Genomic DNA, 18,360 nt, shown 5'->3' with positions numbered 1-18,360 from the left:
AGGTTTTTATCTGGGTTTGGATCATTATTGTTCATGGTTGCCGTTGATGCCGATGGACGATGATTCGAGAAAAGGCATCGCTGCCACGTGAGGGTCAAACATCGCATCTTTGACCGGAACACGACTTGACTCGATCATCGATCATCATACGATAAAAACAGAAACATGGAGTGGGAGATGGTCTCCGAAGTGATCGTCGCTGGGCAATTTCCTTGAGAGCCCATGGTCCGTGTTTCATGCGACAATTCGACCTGAGAAGTTCGGAACAAAGACAGTCGAATCTGATCTTTGAAGCAGCTGGGGTATCATCGCCATTCTTTGCCTTGGCTTGAGCTAACAAAGCAAGCTGAAGTGAACAAATGCAACCTCGTCTTGTTGTTTGCTGGAACTTTTCTCCAGCCGCGTCGTTTAATCTGTAAGTGCAGACTGCAAAGGACAGGTCAGATACGAGGCCCATTCTCGAGTACATCACTGTGTTCCTACTCCGTACTCAATAATTGCGCATGGGGACTAGAATAACTCGTGCACTCTTGCTCATTGTTTTCCTTTTACTCCTTTTGCGGTTCTGCTGCTGTGCCCTTTTTGTTCCTAAGCCGAGTGGAATCCTTGGATCCGCCGCAGCTTAAAGAACTCTCCACTGTGATTACCAAGGTTCACCGGTTGAGGACCACCGAAAGCTAGTCAGCATCCAGTAAAATCTCAACTCGCAAATGAGCAATGGATTCAATAGTCTTCCTTCTGGCCTCCGGGACCAGCTATAATTTATTTGGTGTAAATTAATCTGCGAGTGCGAGGCTGCAAGGTAGCTCCTTTTCGTCACATAGATGCTCTCTTATCGCGGCAGATGCCTTTTTAGGGGCGAGATCCGTGGCCTCAAAGCCGAAATGTTTTGTCTCCTGCGAGCCAACAACGGTCGACCTGCAAGCCGGGGCACTCGCTGACGCTCATTAGCTGCACTGGAAAGAGAGCCGGGCACAGATCGATCTCCCGCTTCCGTTTCACCACATTGCTGATCTCATGAAGTGAAAGCTCATGGTGCCCAGAGTCAAAGCTCATTGGAGTATAGGCGCTCTTAGTGAGATTCTTGTGCATATGAACGTGCGCTACCCGAGTTAAAGTTGAAAGGAACGTGTGTAAGAAAGTCCATACGAGGCGAGACCTGAGTCGACTCGCTTTCGGCCGCAGACCCACGCGGCATAATGACTGAATTTTGAGACGGATGTCCTCGGTTCGGAGTTCAAAACTGGACGCGCTTATCTCATTCATGATTCAGATATCCTCGGAAGGCTGACGCTGAAGACTGCCTGTCCAAGTCCTCGCATGGGCTCAATGATGCTGTCAAAGGTGGCCGTATCCGGGGTCCCAAAGGCCCTGTCGCCGTGCCATGAGCCTTGAGGATCTCCATACTGCAGCTGTCACTCAAAATGATCTAGTAGCAGACTTCTAGCTCCCTGTCAGCTAACGCAGGGCTTGCAGGTGCCAGGAAGACGTCCGCAACTGCCGCACGGATGTCTCTAAACCTGAAACATCGGACATGGTGATAATGTGATGGGATCGGAGCCCCTGCGAGATGGCCATGTTTGCTTGGGGAAAGTGGCGGCTTCTCGCCCCTTCTGACCACGATGGGAAATAACATCGTCGGTATAATTCCGGAGTCAGTCCTGGTCAAGCTCCGGATTCTTCTCTTGTTATCCGGATCAACATCGCGAGAATGAATCGGTTGATTACTCCGTATCGATGTTATCGTTGGCCTCGGATCCCCTCACATGACTAATCGCGATAACCAGCTTTCCCCTCAATCCGGTGTCAGTGCAACATGAACGTCATTCCACTTGAGAATCTAACCTGGTCAAGCCATTTCATCTAGCTTAACGAACGGTACACCGTGCCAGAAAAGTATCAGACAGCCTGCTGCTAAACAATATCCCCCGCGAACAACCGCAATCATGCCCATCAACCCGCAAACCAAAGCCCTCTTCTTCGACGTCTTCGGCACAACAGTCCAATGGCGAAAATCCGTCACAAAAGCCCTCCAAAACGCGAGCGAACAAGCGCTCCGCAATCCACGCGAATCTCTACACCCCGACACCCGTGCACAGGCATCCGCGATGACGGACGATAACTGGCACAGCATGGCAGAGGACTGGCGGGCTTCCTACGGCCGATTCACCAAAACCTTCGATCCCTCGAATGGTTTCATCTCCGTTGATCAGCACCATTACGATGCCCTCAAAGAGCTCCTCACACAGCGGTCAATGGACGATCTCTTCACAGAGGATGAACTGCAGGAACTCGTTCAGGCCTGGCACCGACTCGACCCGTGGGATGATACTGTACAGGGATTGAAGCTACTGAGCAGCAAGTTCCGCACGTGCACACTGTCAAATGGGAATGTGTCGTTGCTGGAGGATCTCGTGAAACACGGTCCATTGCCTTGCACCGATGTCGCCAGTGCGGAGCACTTCGGTGCCTACAAGCCGTCGCCGAAGGTATACCTCGGAGCTGCGGAGCGGCTGGGGTTCAAGCCGGAAGAGTGTGCCCTTGTCGCAGCGCACTTGAATGATCTGAAAGCAGCGAAGGCGTGCGGGTTTGGGACAATATACGTTGAGCGTGTTGGGGAAGAGTTTGGCGATCTAGAGAAGTTCGTCCAAGATGGATCCGTGGATCTTGCGGTGGAGATGGAGGTGAGCTCGGATGGGTTCGTAGAGGTTGCAAGGCAGTTGGGCATCTCAACTGAGGGATTGTAAAGATTCAACTCCAACTAATCGGCTACTAACATTTCTACTACTGTCTCTTCATGTCGAGATAGTTAATCACTTCAGCTGCTTCGGCGAGATTTCGCCGCATCTTTAATGCCATGCATAGTGGCTTGATAAGCAAGTCTCGTGACATCACCCCCATCTGATTATAAATCCATAAACATTTGATAATCTTGAGTAGATGCATCGTCATTATAGCACATCATTACAATGGGCAATCGATGTATAGTCTTCTGCATACATAGTAGGATATAAGAGTTAACAGCACTGCAGCTCAGTATCGTAGCTCAACTGACCATTAAGATAGAGATAACGAGCCATGGCAGCAAAACCAGTAAGCCCCCATTATCTACACCACTTACCCATCATTAACATCCAACAGGACCACAAGATCTACAAGCACGCCGACAAAGACGGCCACTTTCGGCGTCCAGATGCGGCGTTTCGATCCTGGGTATCGCGCTCTCCAGACGCCGAGTTTCCCGCAGAGAAGGACCGCTACGTGCTGTACCTGAACTACGGATGCCCCTGGGCACACAGGACGAACATCGCTCGCTCCCTCAAGGGTCTCGAGGACATGATCCAGCTCGTCGTTTGCGACTTTGAGCTCGGGCCTGACGGTTGGTTCTTTTCTGGGCGACATGGGTCTGAGGAGAAGGATCCGCTATATGGATTCACGAAGATCAGTCAGTTGTACTTCAAAGCAGACCCGGAATATTCGGGTAGGTATACGATCCCAATTCTCTGGGACAAGAAGCGGGAGACGATTGTGAGCAATGAGAGCAGCGAGATCATCCGCATGTTTTACTCCGAGTTTGACGACTTCCTTCCGGAGGAGAAGCGCGAAGTCAACAAGCCCGGCGGTGGACTGTACCCTGCGCATCTGCAAGACGAGATAAATGAGATGAATGAGTGGGTATATCACAAGATCAACAACGGAGTGTACAAAACCGGCTTCGCAACGACACAGGAGGCATACGAGGCGAATTTGTACCCGCTGTTTGAGGCACTAGATCGCGTCGAGGCGCACCTTGCGCAGCCGGGGCACCAGCCGTACCTCTTTGGAGAGAATATCACCGAGGCGGACGTCAGGTTGTATACGACTATTGCTCGGTTTGACGTGGCGTACTATCTGATCTTCAAATGCAACCTGAAGATGATCCGACATGATTATCCGCTGATTGACCGGTGGTATCGACGACTGTACTATGATGAGTCGGAGAGAACGAACGGAGGGGCGTTTGGAAAGACGACATTCTTCGATGTTGTAAGTGACCTGTCGGATACCGTGAGGCCAACTCATATTGACTGCTCGACAGTATAAATTCGGCTACCTGGTCACGATTGGCAGGAAACAAGGCGTTGATAACGCCCAATTGGTGATCCCATCCGGCCCAGTGCCTTCTATCCTGCCTCAGGAGGTGTGATCTTTCTTTGTTTTGTTGCAGAAGATTGGCGTATCTTCGCGCGGTCCTTGGAGAGTCACCATCCGGTTAAGTCGGTGAAGCCTCTCAACAGATTTGATAGCGTATAATTTGTATCAATTGACATCCATTCAATACACTCATCACCGTGTCCCTTGATCCAGCACTGTCGCGGTAGGATTTTGCGTTGAATTGTGATGGCTCAGAAGTACGCAGATCTTCACATTTTGTGATATCGTAGCCTTCGTAGGCCGAAGACCGTTAGATTTGGGTCTTTGACTCTTTGGATCACAAGGACAGATTGAACGATGCCAGCGGTCAAGTAGAGTGTGCGACTAGCAAAGTCAATGGTGGGAGCTGGTCCCAATCTGGAGATTGTATTGTTGGCGCGCGGGCTCCTGGTCGGAGGAGGAAAGAAGTACGAAGTACGAAGGAACTATTCAGGTATCCCTGGTACTTATGTGATTAGCCAATAAGAGGCATCCTCGGGCTCTCCATCAGTCTTGTTTCCCCGCCGAGGCCAAATAAAGTAAGCTGCATCATTGCTTGGTCAGATTGATGACACCACCTTGCAAAGTCACTCAGGAAGAGGATGTCTGAGATGGGATCCCAACAACTACAAGGCACCTAGCGGCGTACTGGCCTAGCCGAGCGCTCGAATCGGCTATCACGGAAGCTCGACCTTCAACAAAGCAAAACACTCCGTGAGCAGCTGAATCAAGACAATAATGTGAGCTTTGAGAACATGCAATAATCACAAAGAATTTACACCAGTGAAAGAACGGGCTTTAAATTTAAAACCTTCCGTCTGCCTTCTGATTGCTCACTTGCTCGGCGTCTCGGGCTTCATTGGAACCTTTCAAACCTTCAGACCTGTCTCCGACTCTCCGGGATCCGCGGGTGGTGCTTTAGCGGCCCCATGGCAATGGATCGTGGAACGCCTAATGTTCGAGTCCTTACAGGTTCCAACTGTCTTGTTAGGCTTGCTCCGTGCGAGTACTCATAGCAGATATTCATTGAACATGAAACACGACCCTCTGATCTTCTGCAAGACCACGGGGCCTGGGGGCTGAGTTTTGAAGCCAATAAGCCATCATTCAACTTTTTAAGCTCGGCTGCGGCGGCCTTTCGATTAGGCCGGGGGAGGCGTTGGTGTGATTAGGGTGCGTGCACTGCAGCATTGGTCCCAGATCATGCAGTGGTTCTCTGCTTTAGGCGTATTTATGCATGCATGTCCATGCAGGTTAGCTGTCCCTACAGCACTTGATATCATAACACTCCACTTCTCGTGAAAGGGCAACAGGTACCCTTGACTGCTTTTGCTTGACGGCGGGTATCCATCTGATGCTTGATTCAAAACCACTCAGCTCCTGTTTAAATGATTCAAGAATCAACCACCTAGCCTGCGTACGGTCAATGCTCGACACGTTCCTTCAAACGCCGAGTCAGGGGAAACATGATAGCGGCCTTAATAATACGGAGTACTAATATTGTATAACAATGCGACTACTAATACTAGCCCCTATCCGCGCATTATTGGCATGTCGCTAAGATATCAACGTTTTTATAGTCCGTGGGCTCTCCCGTCGGGCACAGTCTCCGCTTGATATTTCTTCACTTGCCCACGTGGGAAGACATGGGTCGGGGCACTGCTCACTAGTATTGACCTCTTGCAACGCGGAGAGTCAGGATGATAATTGTATCAGCTTCTCTCGCCAACGCCGCCAGCCAGCTCGGAAGGGTGTGATCTAGCGATGAACATGATTTTCTCAACGCAAAAAAAGAAACCCAAGAATCCACTGACGAGCGAGGGAATATTGTCGCTGACACAGGGTATGGTTCCCTTTTTCGGCCTAGCGATATTATAGGCTAAATCCTGATGTTCCGCCCCAACTCCAAGGCTCATCACATCAACTTTGAAGTCCTAGCGACAGAGCACTGCCTTCGCTGCATCCCGTCTTGTGTCTGATCTTCCACGAGGTCAAAGAAACGGGTTAGCTCAATCCCTGCTAGCTGATGGAACATTCTCCCGCTCTGGACCGGGCCGGTTGTCTAGGTTTTCATTGCATTTGCGACAACCAGATCACCATCCTCTCCTAGTGTACGGAGTATAGCCTTTTGCTATATCCGTATTGGGCCCGAACACGGTGCCTTTCCCGTTGAGTATTGGCAAGTTGACGCTTTTGAGAACAATGATTTCCGCAAAAGCCAAGAGAAATTGGAGTACTATGTATCTCGGCGATACCTATAGGGGCAGGTCGAAAGTGGACCTCCTGATCCACCCCACATGGCCGAGATACCTTCGGATCCTGGATCTAGCCCTGGAAAGTAATTGATTGTCCTCTATACGGCTGTCAGTTTCTGCATTTCACGGCCGGCAATTAGATACCAAACAGCATCTTCGAGAAAGGCAAGGCCTCCTCCACGTCAAATATCGGTTATTTTTCAAGGCGGGGCCTTGAGACGTCATTCCAATCTTTCAGGTCGGAATTTAGTCCCGTTCTGATATTGCGAAACGATGGCTTATGCTTATCCCTTTTGGGCCCCTCTTTGAAGCCATTCTAGGGACTCTAGGTTAGGCTTGTTAGCATTTATCTGGCGTTGCGACTGGCGAGACATGACACATGGCCAGGGGCGGCGTATCAGGTGTCCCAGGAACCTGGAAGACGGTACTAGCCCTTCCCACTTTAACCGCGGAACGTTCGGTTTCCTTCCGGTTGGAGACGAGTGTAACCTATCGAAGTACGGATCCTGGTGTCGACGGAAGCAAGCAAAGTCCCAGCAGCCGGCGGCGGCAATCCTTTCAGATCTGAAGTTCTGAACTGAGGGCTGAGGCAGTTTGGGGCCGAAGCAAAGACTGCGGTGGGGAAATGGGTGCTTATGGCACCACCGTCCAGTGACAGTAAAAAACGAGCCAAAGGTCGAGACTTGGGTTGCGTGAAATGAAATTGAGCGAATCCCGTCTCCTGAGCTGAAATGGACTCCGAGACTCACCCAGGGATTGCAACTTACCAGAGTCTTGGACGGTGGGGGAACCTCTGGTACGGATCCGCTCTGGAACAGCTTCGTGTCTACCCGAGACTGTCCTTAATACAAGCTAGTGATTCGTGGGTGAGATAAAAAGCAGAGAGAAGAGGGTGTAGGTAAGAAGGTGGGAAGTGAGTTCATCAATGATTCAACAGTTGTAGATGGTATGCTAAAGAGGGCCAGAAGCCTTAGTGAGAAGGATGTACAGACGATAAAGACTGGGCACGGAGGACGCCGCAGTTATAAGAACATGAACACTGATAGCAGAGCTCCAGCCTCCAATACAATTGATAGATCATGCATGCAAATGGCAGTCTCCTATCGTGGGTCTAACAGTCTAACTGAATAATAACGTCCAAAGGAAGACGCCACTTTTTTTTCTCTCCCAAGCTCGACTTTCCCATCTGGTATCCAGAGCCTGTCTGAGATCATCGCATCCAATTCTTAGTCTTGCTTTACTCTTTTACCCTCGCTGCTCCCTCATCGAGTCTATCAGAAGGTTCTCTTTTCTTTTCTTTTTTTCTCTTTTGCTCTCTTTTAGACCCTAACTCTACCCTGGCCCCCCTCCTCACCCCCTCTGAGTTCCAACCTCCCACCACCGCACCACCACCTAACACCACCACCTCCTCTCCCCCCCTCTCCAGCGATCTTCTCATGCTTTGCGTCTAGAGCACATCCCAGCTACCACCTAGCTAAGCCTATTTTACCTACTTTGTCCTACACAACATCCGAAAAGCCAGCCAGCGATCTCTGCTCTCTGAGAACTACTTCCCTGCTTCCCCTCACGTGGCAGCTTCAGTGAGACCAATTCTCTGTCTTACGCCAACCTTGGGTGATCTCGTCATTCAAAAAGTTATCCTCAACATATCAGCTATCAACATTGTATTTTCTTTTTCCCAACTTTTATCCTGCATCTGGCCGTGCTTCCGACAGACTTTCTTTATCCGACGCCGTTTGTACGGTGCTGCAAGTGTTGGTGGCCGCTTATTTGCGACAGCTGCTCGAGTCCAAAACTTTAGTTGGAGGCCGACTTTCTCCTCTTCTCTCCCCCCCTCCACCTCCTCCTCATTCTTCCTCTACCTGCTTCTTTGCGAAGAACCCGATAGGATTCACAATCCGTGATTCTCCTAAATCCCAGCTTCGAGGTACGTGGTTCTAGTCGGCTGGAAAAAATATCCCTGCTTCTTTCCCGGCATTGGCATGTGGGTTGGAGCAGCAGCCTAAAGCAACCAGGTCGATTTCTCCGGTGGCTAATCGCACTACCAAAATAGCCCGTTCCTTTCCAGGCCCAGCTTTTCGCCCTCTCCGCTTCCACGAGTCCGTGCTCCTCGCGGAGTCTTGATAGACCTCTTTAATTTTCTCCCTCTTTCTCCCCTCGATTCTCGATCTTCATTACTTCTCGCCCTCCTCTTTTTTTTTTATTTCTGCGCTCTTCTCTTATCTTACTTTTTTTTTCTATCCCTCCGTTAGACGCAGAAGGTGCCTTATAGCAGCACCAGATCAAGGTCGCCATGGCCGGAAAAATGACTCTGTATAAGTTGGTGGTGCTTGGGGACGGTGGTGTCGGAAAGACGGCGCTCACAATTCAGGTTAGCTATTGACTTACTCCACTTGCAGAGTTATCGCAGTGACTAATGGGTATCTCGGTGGTAGTTATGTTTAAACCACTTCGTCGAGACGTACGATCCGACCATCGAAGATTCGTACCGGAAACAGGTTGTCATCGATCAGCAATCGTGCATGTTGGAGGTCCTCGATACTGCCGGTCAGGAAGAGTATACCGCACTGCGCGACCAATGGATCCGAGATGGCGAAGGATTTGTCCTTGTCTACAGCATTACGTCGCGTGCCTCTTTCTCCCGGATAACGAAGTTCTACAACCAGATTAAGATGGTCAAGGAGTCCTCCAACTCCGGTTCACCCTCTGGGGCTAGCTATCTTGGCTCTCCCATGAACTCGCCCTCGGGCCCGCCACTTCCCGTTCCTGTGATGCTAGTTGGAAATAAAAGCGACAAAGCTGTTGAACGGGCGGTGTCGGCACAGGAAGGTCAGGCGCTCGCCAAAGACCTAGGGTGTGAGTTTGTTGAGGCGTCTGCGAAGAACTGCATCAACGTCGAAAAGGCTTTCTACGACGTTGTCCGAATGCTGCGCAACCAACGCATGCAACAACAACGCCCCCAAGATCATCGCCGGACCACCGGCCTCGGCCAGATGCGTGACTCAGGCCCCGAATACCCCAAGACTTTCCGCCCTGACCGCGCCCGACACCGCGGCGGTCTCAGGTGTACCATCCTGTGAGCAGGTCCAGACAGTCGCGTTGGCCGATTGCGTCCGATTTAGCTGCCATGTGGGCAACACTATCATCTACCGAACTTCACATTATTTTTCTTTTCTTTTTTTTCACGATCGGCACGTCGGCTACTGGACCCTTCCTCCTCTATCATCTTTTTCCCACGACATTACACAAATCGCCCTAGACAAATCGTGAGAGCTTGCTCCGCGAGAATATTCTTTTTTTGTCTATAGTGGCTGGCCGAAGCCTTGCCGGCCGCCAGTTTCTCTTAGTGCTCGCCCTCTTTCGCGCCTGGTTTTCTTCCCTGCAACCGAAGACCCGCGGCTGTGTTGGTGAATATGTGAATATGCTTGACGCATGGGTTATGGTTATTACTGTTTATGGGGAGGCCGCATATTCTTCCCCGGATCTATCGCAGGTGTCTGGACATGTGAGGATCCTTGCCGTTTGTTTCAAGGGGTTAGGGATCAGGAGCGATAGTATTCTTCCACTTTTCTTCCGGCGTCCGTTTCTCTATTTCCCCAATTCCCGACGCTGTTTGATCCGTTGATACCCCCTTTTGCATGAACAACCCCGGCTGTCACGGAGGCGTAAGCAGGAAACTAGCAAAAGAGGCGCAATGAAGCAGTGAGCGCTGGAGAGCAAGCAAGTAGGTGCAAGAGGACAGTCGACCATTTAGCAGGCATTGCGATATGATACCCTACGGCTGAGCATTGAGTGTGGATTTCCGATGCATTTGACCCAAAATACTTCATACTGATAGAAGCATACACGTCAATACGAACACCTAGACTAGACCAGACCAGAGTGGATGGCTATTGGAGTAATCTCACAAGTAGACTTCCCCAGTGTCTCCAGAGTCCAGAGTCCAGTGCTCCACGGGTGGGTGCGGGGAAAGCTCCCTTCCTAAACGCACCAACTACGCAGTCTGCCCTCCGCCCGACCCTCGGTCTGTCTTGTTCTTTCGACTACTACACGGCTGGAATCGGCTTCGTAAAGCGTATTCCTTTCGAGCGATCGAATCGTTGGCTTTGCATTTTCGCCATGGTTCTTTTCGACCTCTTGTACCCTACATTTCTCGTCCAGACAGATATCCGGGGTCGACTCCACCTCCACAGTTTAAGTTCCAGATATTAATCCATGACCCTCTCAGATTCCTGAACTTTCCATCGAATCAACTACGGACTATCTCTCACCGAGCCCTCATTCCATCTGGGGAAGAAGATCAACTGCAGCGGCTTTTGCTTCCCACCCCGTTGCCGCCTACCTAGGTACGGATCCGCCTCCCCATCCCCATCCGGCCTTCATCTGATCCTCCTCCTGCTCGAATCCATCAATCGTACACAGCGCCGAGTTCTCAATTAACTCTACACAGCCTCCCACCTATTCCTTTACACCTATCGGCTATTAATCGGGCAAGGTCAAGCCTGTCTGAAACATTGACAATGCCACAGACCCAGACCCAAGCCCGAACCCAACACCCGCAACAAGCCATACACGCGGCCTCGCTCCAAGACCCCGAGGCTTTTTGGTCTCATCACGCAAAGCAACTACACTGGCATAAGGAGCCATCACGTGCGCTTGCGCGTTCAACCAAGACACTTGCCAGTGGTGACAGCCACGACTCCTGGTCTTGGTTTCCGGACGGTGAGATTTCCACTACATACAACTGTGTGGATCGTCACGTGGCCACTGGGAATGGGGAGAATGTTGCAATTATATGGGATTCACCGGTAACAGGAAAGAAAGAAAGGTATACGTATCGGCAGTTGTTGGATGAGGTGGAAGTTTTGGCGGGGGTTTTGAGAGAGGAGGGTGTCCGGAGGGGGGATGTTGTTATTATATACAGTATGTCGTTGTCTTTACAAAACCCTAGGAGACCGCTGATGTGATGCAGTGCCTATGATACCGGCGGCGTTGATCGGTGCTTTGGCTATTGCTCGCCTGGGAGCAATCCATGCAGCTGTCTTTGGTGGGTTCGCGGCCAAGTCGCTGGCCCAGCGCATTGAGGCGGCGCGGCCACGGGCTATCCTGACAGCTTCATGTGGTATCGAAGGAGCGAAAGGCGTCATACCGTATCGGCCATTAGTGGAGGGCGCTATCCGGGCGAGCAGCTTCAAGCCGGAGAAGGTGCTCATTTGGCAGCGAGACCAGTTGCGCTGGAACAACCCAGATAAACTGGATGGCCAGCGCAATTGGAACCGACTTGTAAAGAGTGCCAGGATGCGTGGAATACGTGCAGCCCCGGTGCCAGTGAAGAGCACGGACGGGCTGTATATTATCTATACAAGTGGTATGTTGGCCGCTATATTTGATCTACTTTTGCTGACGAACAGGCACCACCGGACTGCCGAAAGGTGTTGTGCGAGAGGCGGGTGGACATGCTGTTGGGCTCAGTCTATCAATCAAATACCTGTTTGATATACATGGGCCCGGCGATGTCATGTTCTGCGCCTCAGATATTGGCTGGGTAGTTGGGCACTCATATATTCTATACGCCCCGTTGCTGGTAGGGGCAACGACTGTCTTGTTCGAGGGCAAGCCTGTCGGAACCCCGGACGCAGGGACGTTCTGGCGGGTTGTGGCCGAGCACAAGGCGAATATCCTCTTCACAGCACCCACAGCCCTACGAGCAATCCGCAAGGAAGATTCAGACAACCGACAATTTGATAAAGTCGCCGGAAATGGCAGCCTTAGACATCTACGGGCTCTCTTCCTCGCAGGCGAGCGAAGCGAGCCCAGCATAGTGCGTGCATATCAAGATCTGCTCGATAAACACGCCGCACCAGGTGCCTTCGTCGTCGACAACTGGTGGTCATCTGAGTCCGGTTCACCGATCTCGGGTCTAGCCCTACGAAGTGCCGTAGGCCGGGTCTCACCACGACAAGAGGAGTACAAGATTCGGCATCTCGCAATCAGACCGGGTTCAGCCGGTCTTCCAATGCCCGGATTTGATGTGCGGGTGGTCGATGACGAAGGCAATGAACTATCCCAAGGAAGTATGGGCAACATCGTTATGGCGACACCGCTAGCACCCACAGCATTCACACGTCTCTTCAACGATGACGAGCGGTTCTATAAAGGTTACCTCAAGCGGTTCAACGGTCGCTGGCTTGACACCGGCGATGCAGGGATGATCGATCAGGACGGGTATATCCACGTTATGTCGCGATCCGACGATATCATCAACGTCGCTGCGCATCGTTTCAGCACAGGTTCGTCCCCGGTTTGAGTATGATGTATAAAGCTAACAAGATAGGCGCGATTGAGCAAGCCATTCTCTCCCACCCCCTCATCAGTGAAGCCAGTGTCGTCGGCATCCCCGACCCCGTAAAAGGCCACCTCCCGTTCGCCTTCATCCACCCGAAATCCAGCCCCGGCAGCTCGAGTCCCCTTCCCGCCCTCCCGCCAACTAAACTTTTCCAAGAAGTCAATCAGCTCGTCCGCGAGCAGATCGGCGCGATTGCCTCTCTGGGCGGAATGATTCAAGGCCAGGGCATGATTCCGAAGACGAGGAGCGGTAAGACACTGAGACGGGTGTTGCGAGAGTTGGTGGAGAATGGTGTGAAGGGTGAATTTGTAGCGGAAGTGAGCGTTCCGCCCACGGTGGAAGACCGGGGGGTGGTAGATGTTGCGAGGGAGAGGGTTAGGGAGTATTTCACTTCCCTTCCGAAGGAGAAGACGAAGACGAAGTCGAAGTTGTGATCTTTGAAAAACCATTCCATACATAACCAGGATGCCATTAGATAGAACCGCAATCAATCTAAAGCCGATATAGACAAGACAGACAACATCAAACAATAACAACAGAATCACCCCCAAACATCTCCCATCCACTTCCCCCTCCTCTTCACCCCCCTCACCCACTCCTCAACCCTCTCCCCACTCCACCCCTGCTCTTCCCCCAAAACCCTCCCCACACACCCCTCCACCTCCCTCGCCATCCCCGCCCGCCCACAAATATACACATTCCCCCCACCACCAACAAGCAACCCAGCAATCCTTCCCCTCCATTCCCTTTCCAAAATCCTCTCCTGCACATACTTCCTCTGGTCACCGAATCTCGAAAACGCCGTGACAACCGTCAACTTCCCTCCAAAAGCAGCTTCCATCTCCTCCAGTTCCTCTTTATAAATGAAATCCTCCTCCGGGGAACGACAGCCGAAAAACAGAATCATCTCGCCGACTGGCCTGCCGATCTTAAGCAGCTGCCGCCGCTCATGCAGCATGCCGCGCAGCGGGGCGAGGCCTGTGCCTGCTGCAACCAAGAGGAGGGGCGTTGTGGGTGTGCGAGGGAGTTTGAACGGGGTGCGACGGAGGTGGGCGAGGATTTTCTTGTTCTTGTTTCCGCCCTTCTCGCTCTGCTGCGGACTTGTGGTTGCAGTTTCTGATTCTGATTCTGATTCGAGGGGGAGGAGGAGGGTGTTTGTGTAGCTTGGCAAGGGCAAGAGTACGTCTCCGTTCTTGCTTGACGGTGACGGTGACGTTGACTGGGTGGATGGGATATCTGAGAGGGAAAGGAGGTATGTGCTCGTCAAGCCGGGGATGCTGACTGTGGGGTTCTCGAGGAGCGGGGTTGAGAGGACGAGGACGGTGAGGGAGATCTTTCGGGGAGAGACGACGCTGCTGCTGCTGATGGAGTAGTAGCGCGGTTGTAGCGCGGGGAGGGTTTCGAGGATGTAGCTTAGCGGGAGGGAGGTCCATTGCTGTGATCCTGAGGCGGATAGGACCCTGGCTAGGGTGAGGTGGTTGGATCTTGTGAAAGCCGCGTAGGCGTCTTTGTTGCTTGCGAGGGTTGACAGGAAGGATTTTGCCTGGGGGGTTGGTGCGAAGGGGGCGAGTGTGGAGAGGATATCTCGAGGTAGTAGGGCTGTGATTTCGAGGTAGTGCCGGAAGAGCACGAGGAGGGTAGTTGGGGAGGGGACTTTCTTTGCAGTGTCTTCGAAGTCGGCGCCGTCGATGGCGGAGATGGAGAGGGGGATGTCGGCTTCGTGGGTGCGGCCGAGCATGTGGAGGAGGAGGGAGACTTCTTCGTCGGGGTTTGAGGGCCACACGGCGAGGTGGTCGCCTGTTTTGTAGACTAGGTCTGGGGTTGAGGAGAGGTCGAGGTCGATGTGGAGGCAGTGGCGTGTTGAGTTCTTGAACAGCTGTCTTATGCCTGTGATGGGGAGGGCGACGGGGGTAGGGTTGTGCTTGGGGTTTCCGCGGTGCAGGGTTGAGGGCTCGATGGATTGGTCGGGGGTGATGGTGAGTGTAGCCTGGTAGACAAGCTCAGACTGCTCGAAGCCTAGACTCTCACGGAAGAAGGTAAAGAGGGCCTCTTTCCAGGTGATGAAGTCTTCCTGGGTTGAGCCTGTTGCGTCGTTGGCGCGGGAGACGGGGAGGAGGGCGTTTGCGCCATGGGCGTCTAGGACCTCAGCCACACGGTCGATGACCTTGTTGTAGAATTTGTAGTTGGAGTTTCCGAGGCCGAAGGCGAAGTAGCGGAGCGAGGAGAAGATCTTTGCCTTCTTCTCGCCGTTGCGGTCGTTGCTGTTCAGCCAGTCCCAGAACTCGATGGTGTTGTCGGCTGGGTCACCCTCGCCGTAGGTGGAGAGGACGAAAATCGCCAGTCTCGAGGATGGAATCTCGGCGACAGATGAAGGGTCATAGTCACTGAGATCTGCAGTGAGTGTATTCTTGCCGAATCGCAAGGTGATCTCTCTGGCGAGCCGGTGAGCAAAGGATTCAGCAGTGCCGGATTGAGAGCCCCAGAAGACAACAATGGGGGAGTTGGTCTCCTCGAGTTTGCGTGCTATGTTGCGCGTTTGCTTCTCTGTGTTACCAGCTGAGCCAGTTCCATACTTGAGCTGCGGGCGCTCAAAGAGCAGGTGTCTGTAGGGATCTGGCTGATCCCAGAGGATCCCGCGCGAGAGATATGTGGCGCCGACGACAGAGAGAAAGGTCAGGGCCACGTAGTCGATTGGCGTGGGTTGGGTTTGGAGGGTAAGTAGGGAGGCCATTTTGGCTGAGCGTTTGTTGAGGAGCTGAGAGACATGTTGATACCCTTTTTGATGCTTTTATACTACGATTCTTGATCGGCGTTTGAGATGGTGGAGGGTATAGAGAAGGAAAATATTTCCCGAAAGGAACGCGGGGGGTGCGGGGAGTAGGAGAGAGTAGAGAAGGGTAATTTCGACCGCTTGCCACTTCCCCAGTGTCCATCGATGAACACATCAGTTGCCTATTCTAGAAGCATATGACTCTTTTGGCCGTACCCCGCGTCTTCCATTCCCATTTCCTGACCCCCGAGTCAGCTACTTGGGGCAGATGCCCTTTGAAGGGGTGCACGGTGTGCCAATTTCCAGCACTTATCTAGACTGCTCATGCTGTCTTCGCCCATGTCAAGCCGGAGAGTTTCATTCTGCAGGCAAAGATTGTTCAAATGGTTCAGTCCTTGCGAGTATAGCAAAACCACCTATTCTTACTTAGTCAAATTGTCCACTCAGACTGTAGTTGACGTTGCTAAAGCGTATTGTAGAATGCCTCTAAAGTCTCTTTATATTATAAAAGAAAGAACTCATATACGGAGAACCTCGCTCAAACAGTGATCAAACCCAGTAATCAATCCATCAAATCATCATCTCATCGCAGACCCCAAAAGCTAAGCACAAAGAGAACAAGATCTAATCTAAGACCATCCATCTACTCCCCCCACCTCCCCCTCCTCCCCAATAACCCTCCTCCAAACCTTAACCGGCATCCCCCCCAGAATCAAATTCATCGTCTCCTCCCTCTCCAACACCCACTCCCTCCCCGGCAACGCAAACTCATACCTCCTCACCAGCGTCGCCAGAATAACCGTCTGCTCCAGGTATGAAATATTCCGGCCAATGCACGACCGCGCCCCGGCGCTAAACGCCACAAAGTACGGCTGCAGACTCTTCCCTTCTTCCCCGAGCCACCGCTCGGGTTTATACCGGTCTGCCTGGGGGAATGCGGACTCGTCGCGGTGCGCAACAAACGCGGACATGCTTACGGATGTATGGCCGGGGACCCACTGCCCGAGGATCTCCATGCCTTCGGCTGGTGTTTCGCGCGGGAGACCGTGGGAGGTTGGGGGGAAGATTCGCAGTGATTCGTCGAGGCAGGCGCGGAGGTAGGGGAGGTGTTTGACTTTATCATACGCGGCAATAATCTCATCATCAGAGTCATAGATGGAGTCGATTTCCGCGCGGAGTTTGGCCAGACAGTCCGGGTTCTTGAGCAGCTGGTACATGACGTTTGTGATTGCGATTGCGGTTGTCACGGAGCCGGCGTTCATCATGATGTTGATTTCGGCGACGGCCTCGCCCCATTCGAGCCCGTGGGGTTTTCCGGACTTGTCGTCCATGAGCGCGGAGAAGAAGTCGTCGAGTTTCTCGCCGGCTTCGTAGCGGCGGCGGCGGAGCATCGAGCGGTGCCAGACGATGTCCTCCCATGTGTCTGCGGAGGCTTGCATGCGGGCGAAGAAGGGGAGGATGTTGGCGAGGCGGTTGATGAGCGGGTACCAGGCGTAGTCCCAGACGAGGTAGGATTGCTTGCGGGCGTTTGGGTAGAGGGCTTCGCGGAGGGAGGTCTGGTATGTTGAGCCGTCTTTGCGTTCCGCGACGCACAGGTCGCTGCCTTGGTCGAGGAAGCCGAGTCTTTCGCTCAGCCCTATGTCGGCGATGGCGTCGAGGGTGAAGAAGTTGGTCCAGGCGCGGAAGTCGACGGTTAGGTCGGACGGGGCTGGGTCTTGACCTTCTGGGAGAGGGGCCGTGCAAATGGTGTCGAAGTGCTTGACTAGCCGGGCGATCTTGTCACTGACTTTGTGTTCCCAGGATTCGAGGTTCTTGAGGGCGTAGGCGGAGGAGAGGACTTTGCGTTTGCGGGAGTGGTCGGGGCGATCGACGACGTCGGCGAGGTGGTAGTGTGAGCCGGCAGTGATGATGTATGAGGGGTCCTTGATGCAGCGCGTATTGTGGCCGTAGATGTCCTTGATGGCACGGACGTCGCCGTAGGACAGCGTGTTCGGGCCTGTGCGAAGAACAGGGTGTTTTTGGTGGAGTTTCTGAAGCTCTTTTGAGCGGAACCCACGCCCAGCCATCAACATGAAGGGGATGTGTGAGATGCCAGAGAAGAGGGACATGTTAGGGTAGCGGCGGAGGCCTGTATCGTCAGCAGTCTATCCAGCTCTATCAGATACTCAAACATACCCTTTGGGTCCCGGAAGTACTCGAAAACCGGCCATAGGACAAAGTAGACCAGGGCCAGAAGGCCAACAAAAGCAGCGTAGGTGAGTGTGATCATCTTGTTTACTCTTTGATGTGTTTACCTTCACTCGAGACCAGATGTCTGTCAGCCCCTCTTATAGCCATACTTGCTGTCCACGGAGTAAATTCCTCCTCTGGGCGTGCGGGGAGGATTTCCCTTTGCGAGGCGGGTATCGATTCCAGAGTCCAGACTTCCCCGGCATTTGATCGGAATCCAGATTCAGTCCGTGCCACTGTGGAGGTTCCCCACGCGTTGCTTTGCTCCTCAGTGTAGGTTCAGGGTTCTTCTAGGGTCAGCTGCTATTCTGCGTGTTGTCATTGCTCAGTGGTGCGGAGTCGCTTACCGAGTTGACCTGACAGGAAGTCCATGCCCGTGAGCGCCGTGCGTCCACGTCAATATTTCAAGTAAGTCAGTCTATCTCGTGGAAACTCGAACTACAAAGGCAAAAAAGAATAAAGTCTCCTCGAAGTCAAACAGCACGTAACAGTTCTCGTTAGAAAATTCGTCTCATCATGGTCATAATATAGCCCGTCGCAAACAATCGTAGACTGCCAGAGACAGTCGCAAGGAGAGGTGACTTCAA

The 18,360-nt window shown here is 52.5% G+C and overlaps 7 protein-coding genes across 7 annotated transcripts; 4 read left to right on the top strand and 3 right to left on the bottom strand.

Moving 5' to 3' along the window:
• Window positions 1–767: 767 nt before the first annotated feature.
• Window positions 768–1,348, bottom strand: BJY04DRAFT_78894 (uncharacterized protein). Its single transcript, XM_073721078.1, has one exon. The coding sequence runs from the start codon at window positions 1,264–1,266 to the stop codon at window positions 874–876; it is 393 nt and encodes a 130-aa protein (XP_073570299.1). The 5' UTR covers window positions 1,267–1,348; the 3' UTR covers window positions 768–873.
• Window positions 1,349–1,791: 443 nt separating this feature from the next.
• BJY04DRAFT_78936 (haloacid dehalogenase, type II) lies at window positions 1,792–2,948 on the top strand. Its single transcript, XM_073721079.1, has one exon. It carries the CDS (start codon window positions 1,947–1,949, stop codon window positions 2,745–2,747), a length of 801 nt encoding a protein of 266 aa, XP_073570298.1. The 5' UTR covers window positions 1,792–1,946; the 3' UTR covers window positions 2,748–2,948.
• Window positions 2,949–2,956: 8 nt separating this feature from the next.
• BJY04DRAFT_191408 (uncharacterized protein) lies at window positions 2,957–4,438 on the top strand. The gene is made up of 3 exons (XM_073711635.1): window positions 2,957–3,093; window positions 3,142–4,026; window positions 4,079–4,438. Exons 1-3 carry the CDS (start codon window positions 3,079–3,081, stop codon window positions 4,184–4,186), a joined length of 1,008 nt encoding a protein of 335 aa, XP_073570297.1. The 5' UTR covers window positions 2,957–3,078; the 3' UTR covers window positions 4,187–4,438.
• Window positions 4,439–8,721: 4,283 nt separating this feature from the next.
• rasB (Ras small monomeric GTPase RasB) lies at window positions 8,722–9,508 on the top strand (the record flags this gene model as incomplete). The annotated part of the gene is made up of 2 exons (XM_073716518.1): window positions 8,722–8,799; window positions 8,864–9,508. 2 exons carry the CDS (start codon window positions 8,722–8,724, stop codon window positions 9,506–9,508), a joined length of 723 nt encoding a protein of 240 aa, XP_073570296.1.
• A 1,440-nt stretch (window positions 9,509–10,948) lies between these two features.
• Window positions 10,949–13,294, top strand: BJY04DRAFT_228565 (putative acyl-CoA synthetase; the record flags this gene model as incomplete). The annotated part of the gene is made up of 4 exons (XM_073718871.1): window positions 10,949–11,351; window positions 11,401–11,796; window positions 11,840–12,718; window positions 12,763–13,294. The coding sequence occupies 4 exons, from the start codon at window positions 10,949–10,951 to the stop codon at window positions 13,206–13,208; spliced, it is 2,124 nt and encodes a 707-aa protein (XP_073570295.1). The 3' UTR covers window positions 13,209–13,294.
• Window positions 13,295–13,315: 21 nt separating this feature from the next.
• BJY04DRAFT_228564 (NADPH cytochrome P450 oxidoreductase family protein) lies at window positions 13,316–15,505 on the bottom strand (the record flags this gene model as incomplete). Its single annotated transcript, XM_073718870.1, has 1 exon — window positions 13,316–15,505. The coding sequence occupies one exon, from the start codon at window positions 15,503–15,505 to the stop codon at window positions 13,316–13,318; it is 2,190 nt and encodes a 729-aa protein (XP_073570294.1).
• Window positions 15,506–16,122: 617 nt separating this feature from the next.
• On the bottom strand, window positions 16,123–17,813 carry BJY04DRAFT_208097 (cytochrome P450; the record flags this gene model as incomplete). Its single annotated transcript, XM_073713946.1, has 3 exons — window positions 16,123–16,146; window positions 16,222–17,672; window positions 17,720–17,813. The coding sequence occupies 3 exons, from the start codon at window positions 17,811–17,813 to the stop codon at window positions 16,123–16,125; spliced, it is 1,569 nt and encodes a 522-aa protein (XP_073570293.1).
• Between the last annotated feature and the right edge of the window lie 547 nt (window positions 17,814–18,360).

Source organism: Aspergillus karnatakaensis, assembly GCF_047715665.1.
Source record: "Aspergillus karnatakaensis strain CBS 102800 unplaced genomic scaffold BJY04scaffold_30, whole genome shotgun sequence".
Taxonomy (NCBI): domain Eukaryota; kingdom Fungi; phylum Ascomycota; class Eurotiomycetes; order Eurotiales; family Aspergillaceae; genus Aspergillus; species Aspergillus karnatakaensis.
This window is presented reverse-complemented; position numbering and strand designations above follow the sequence as displayed.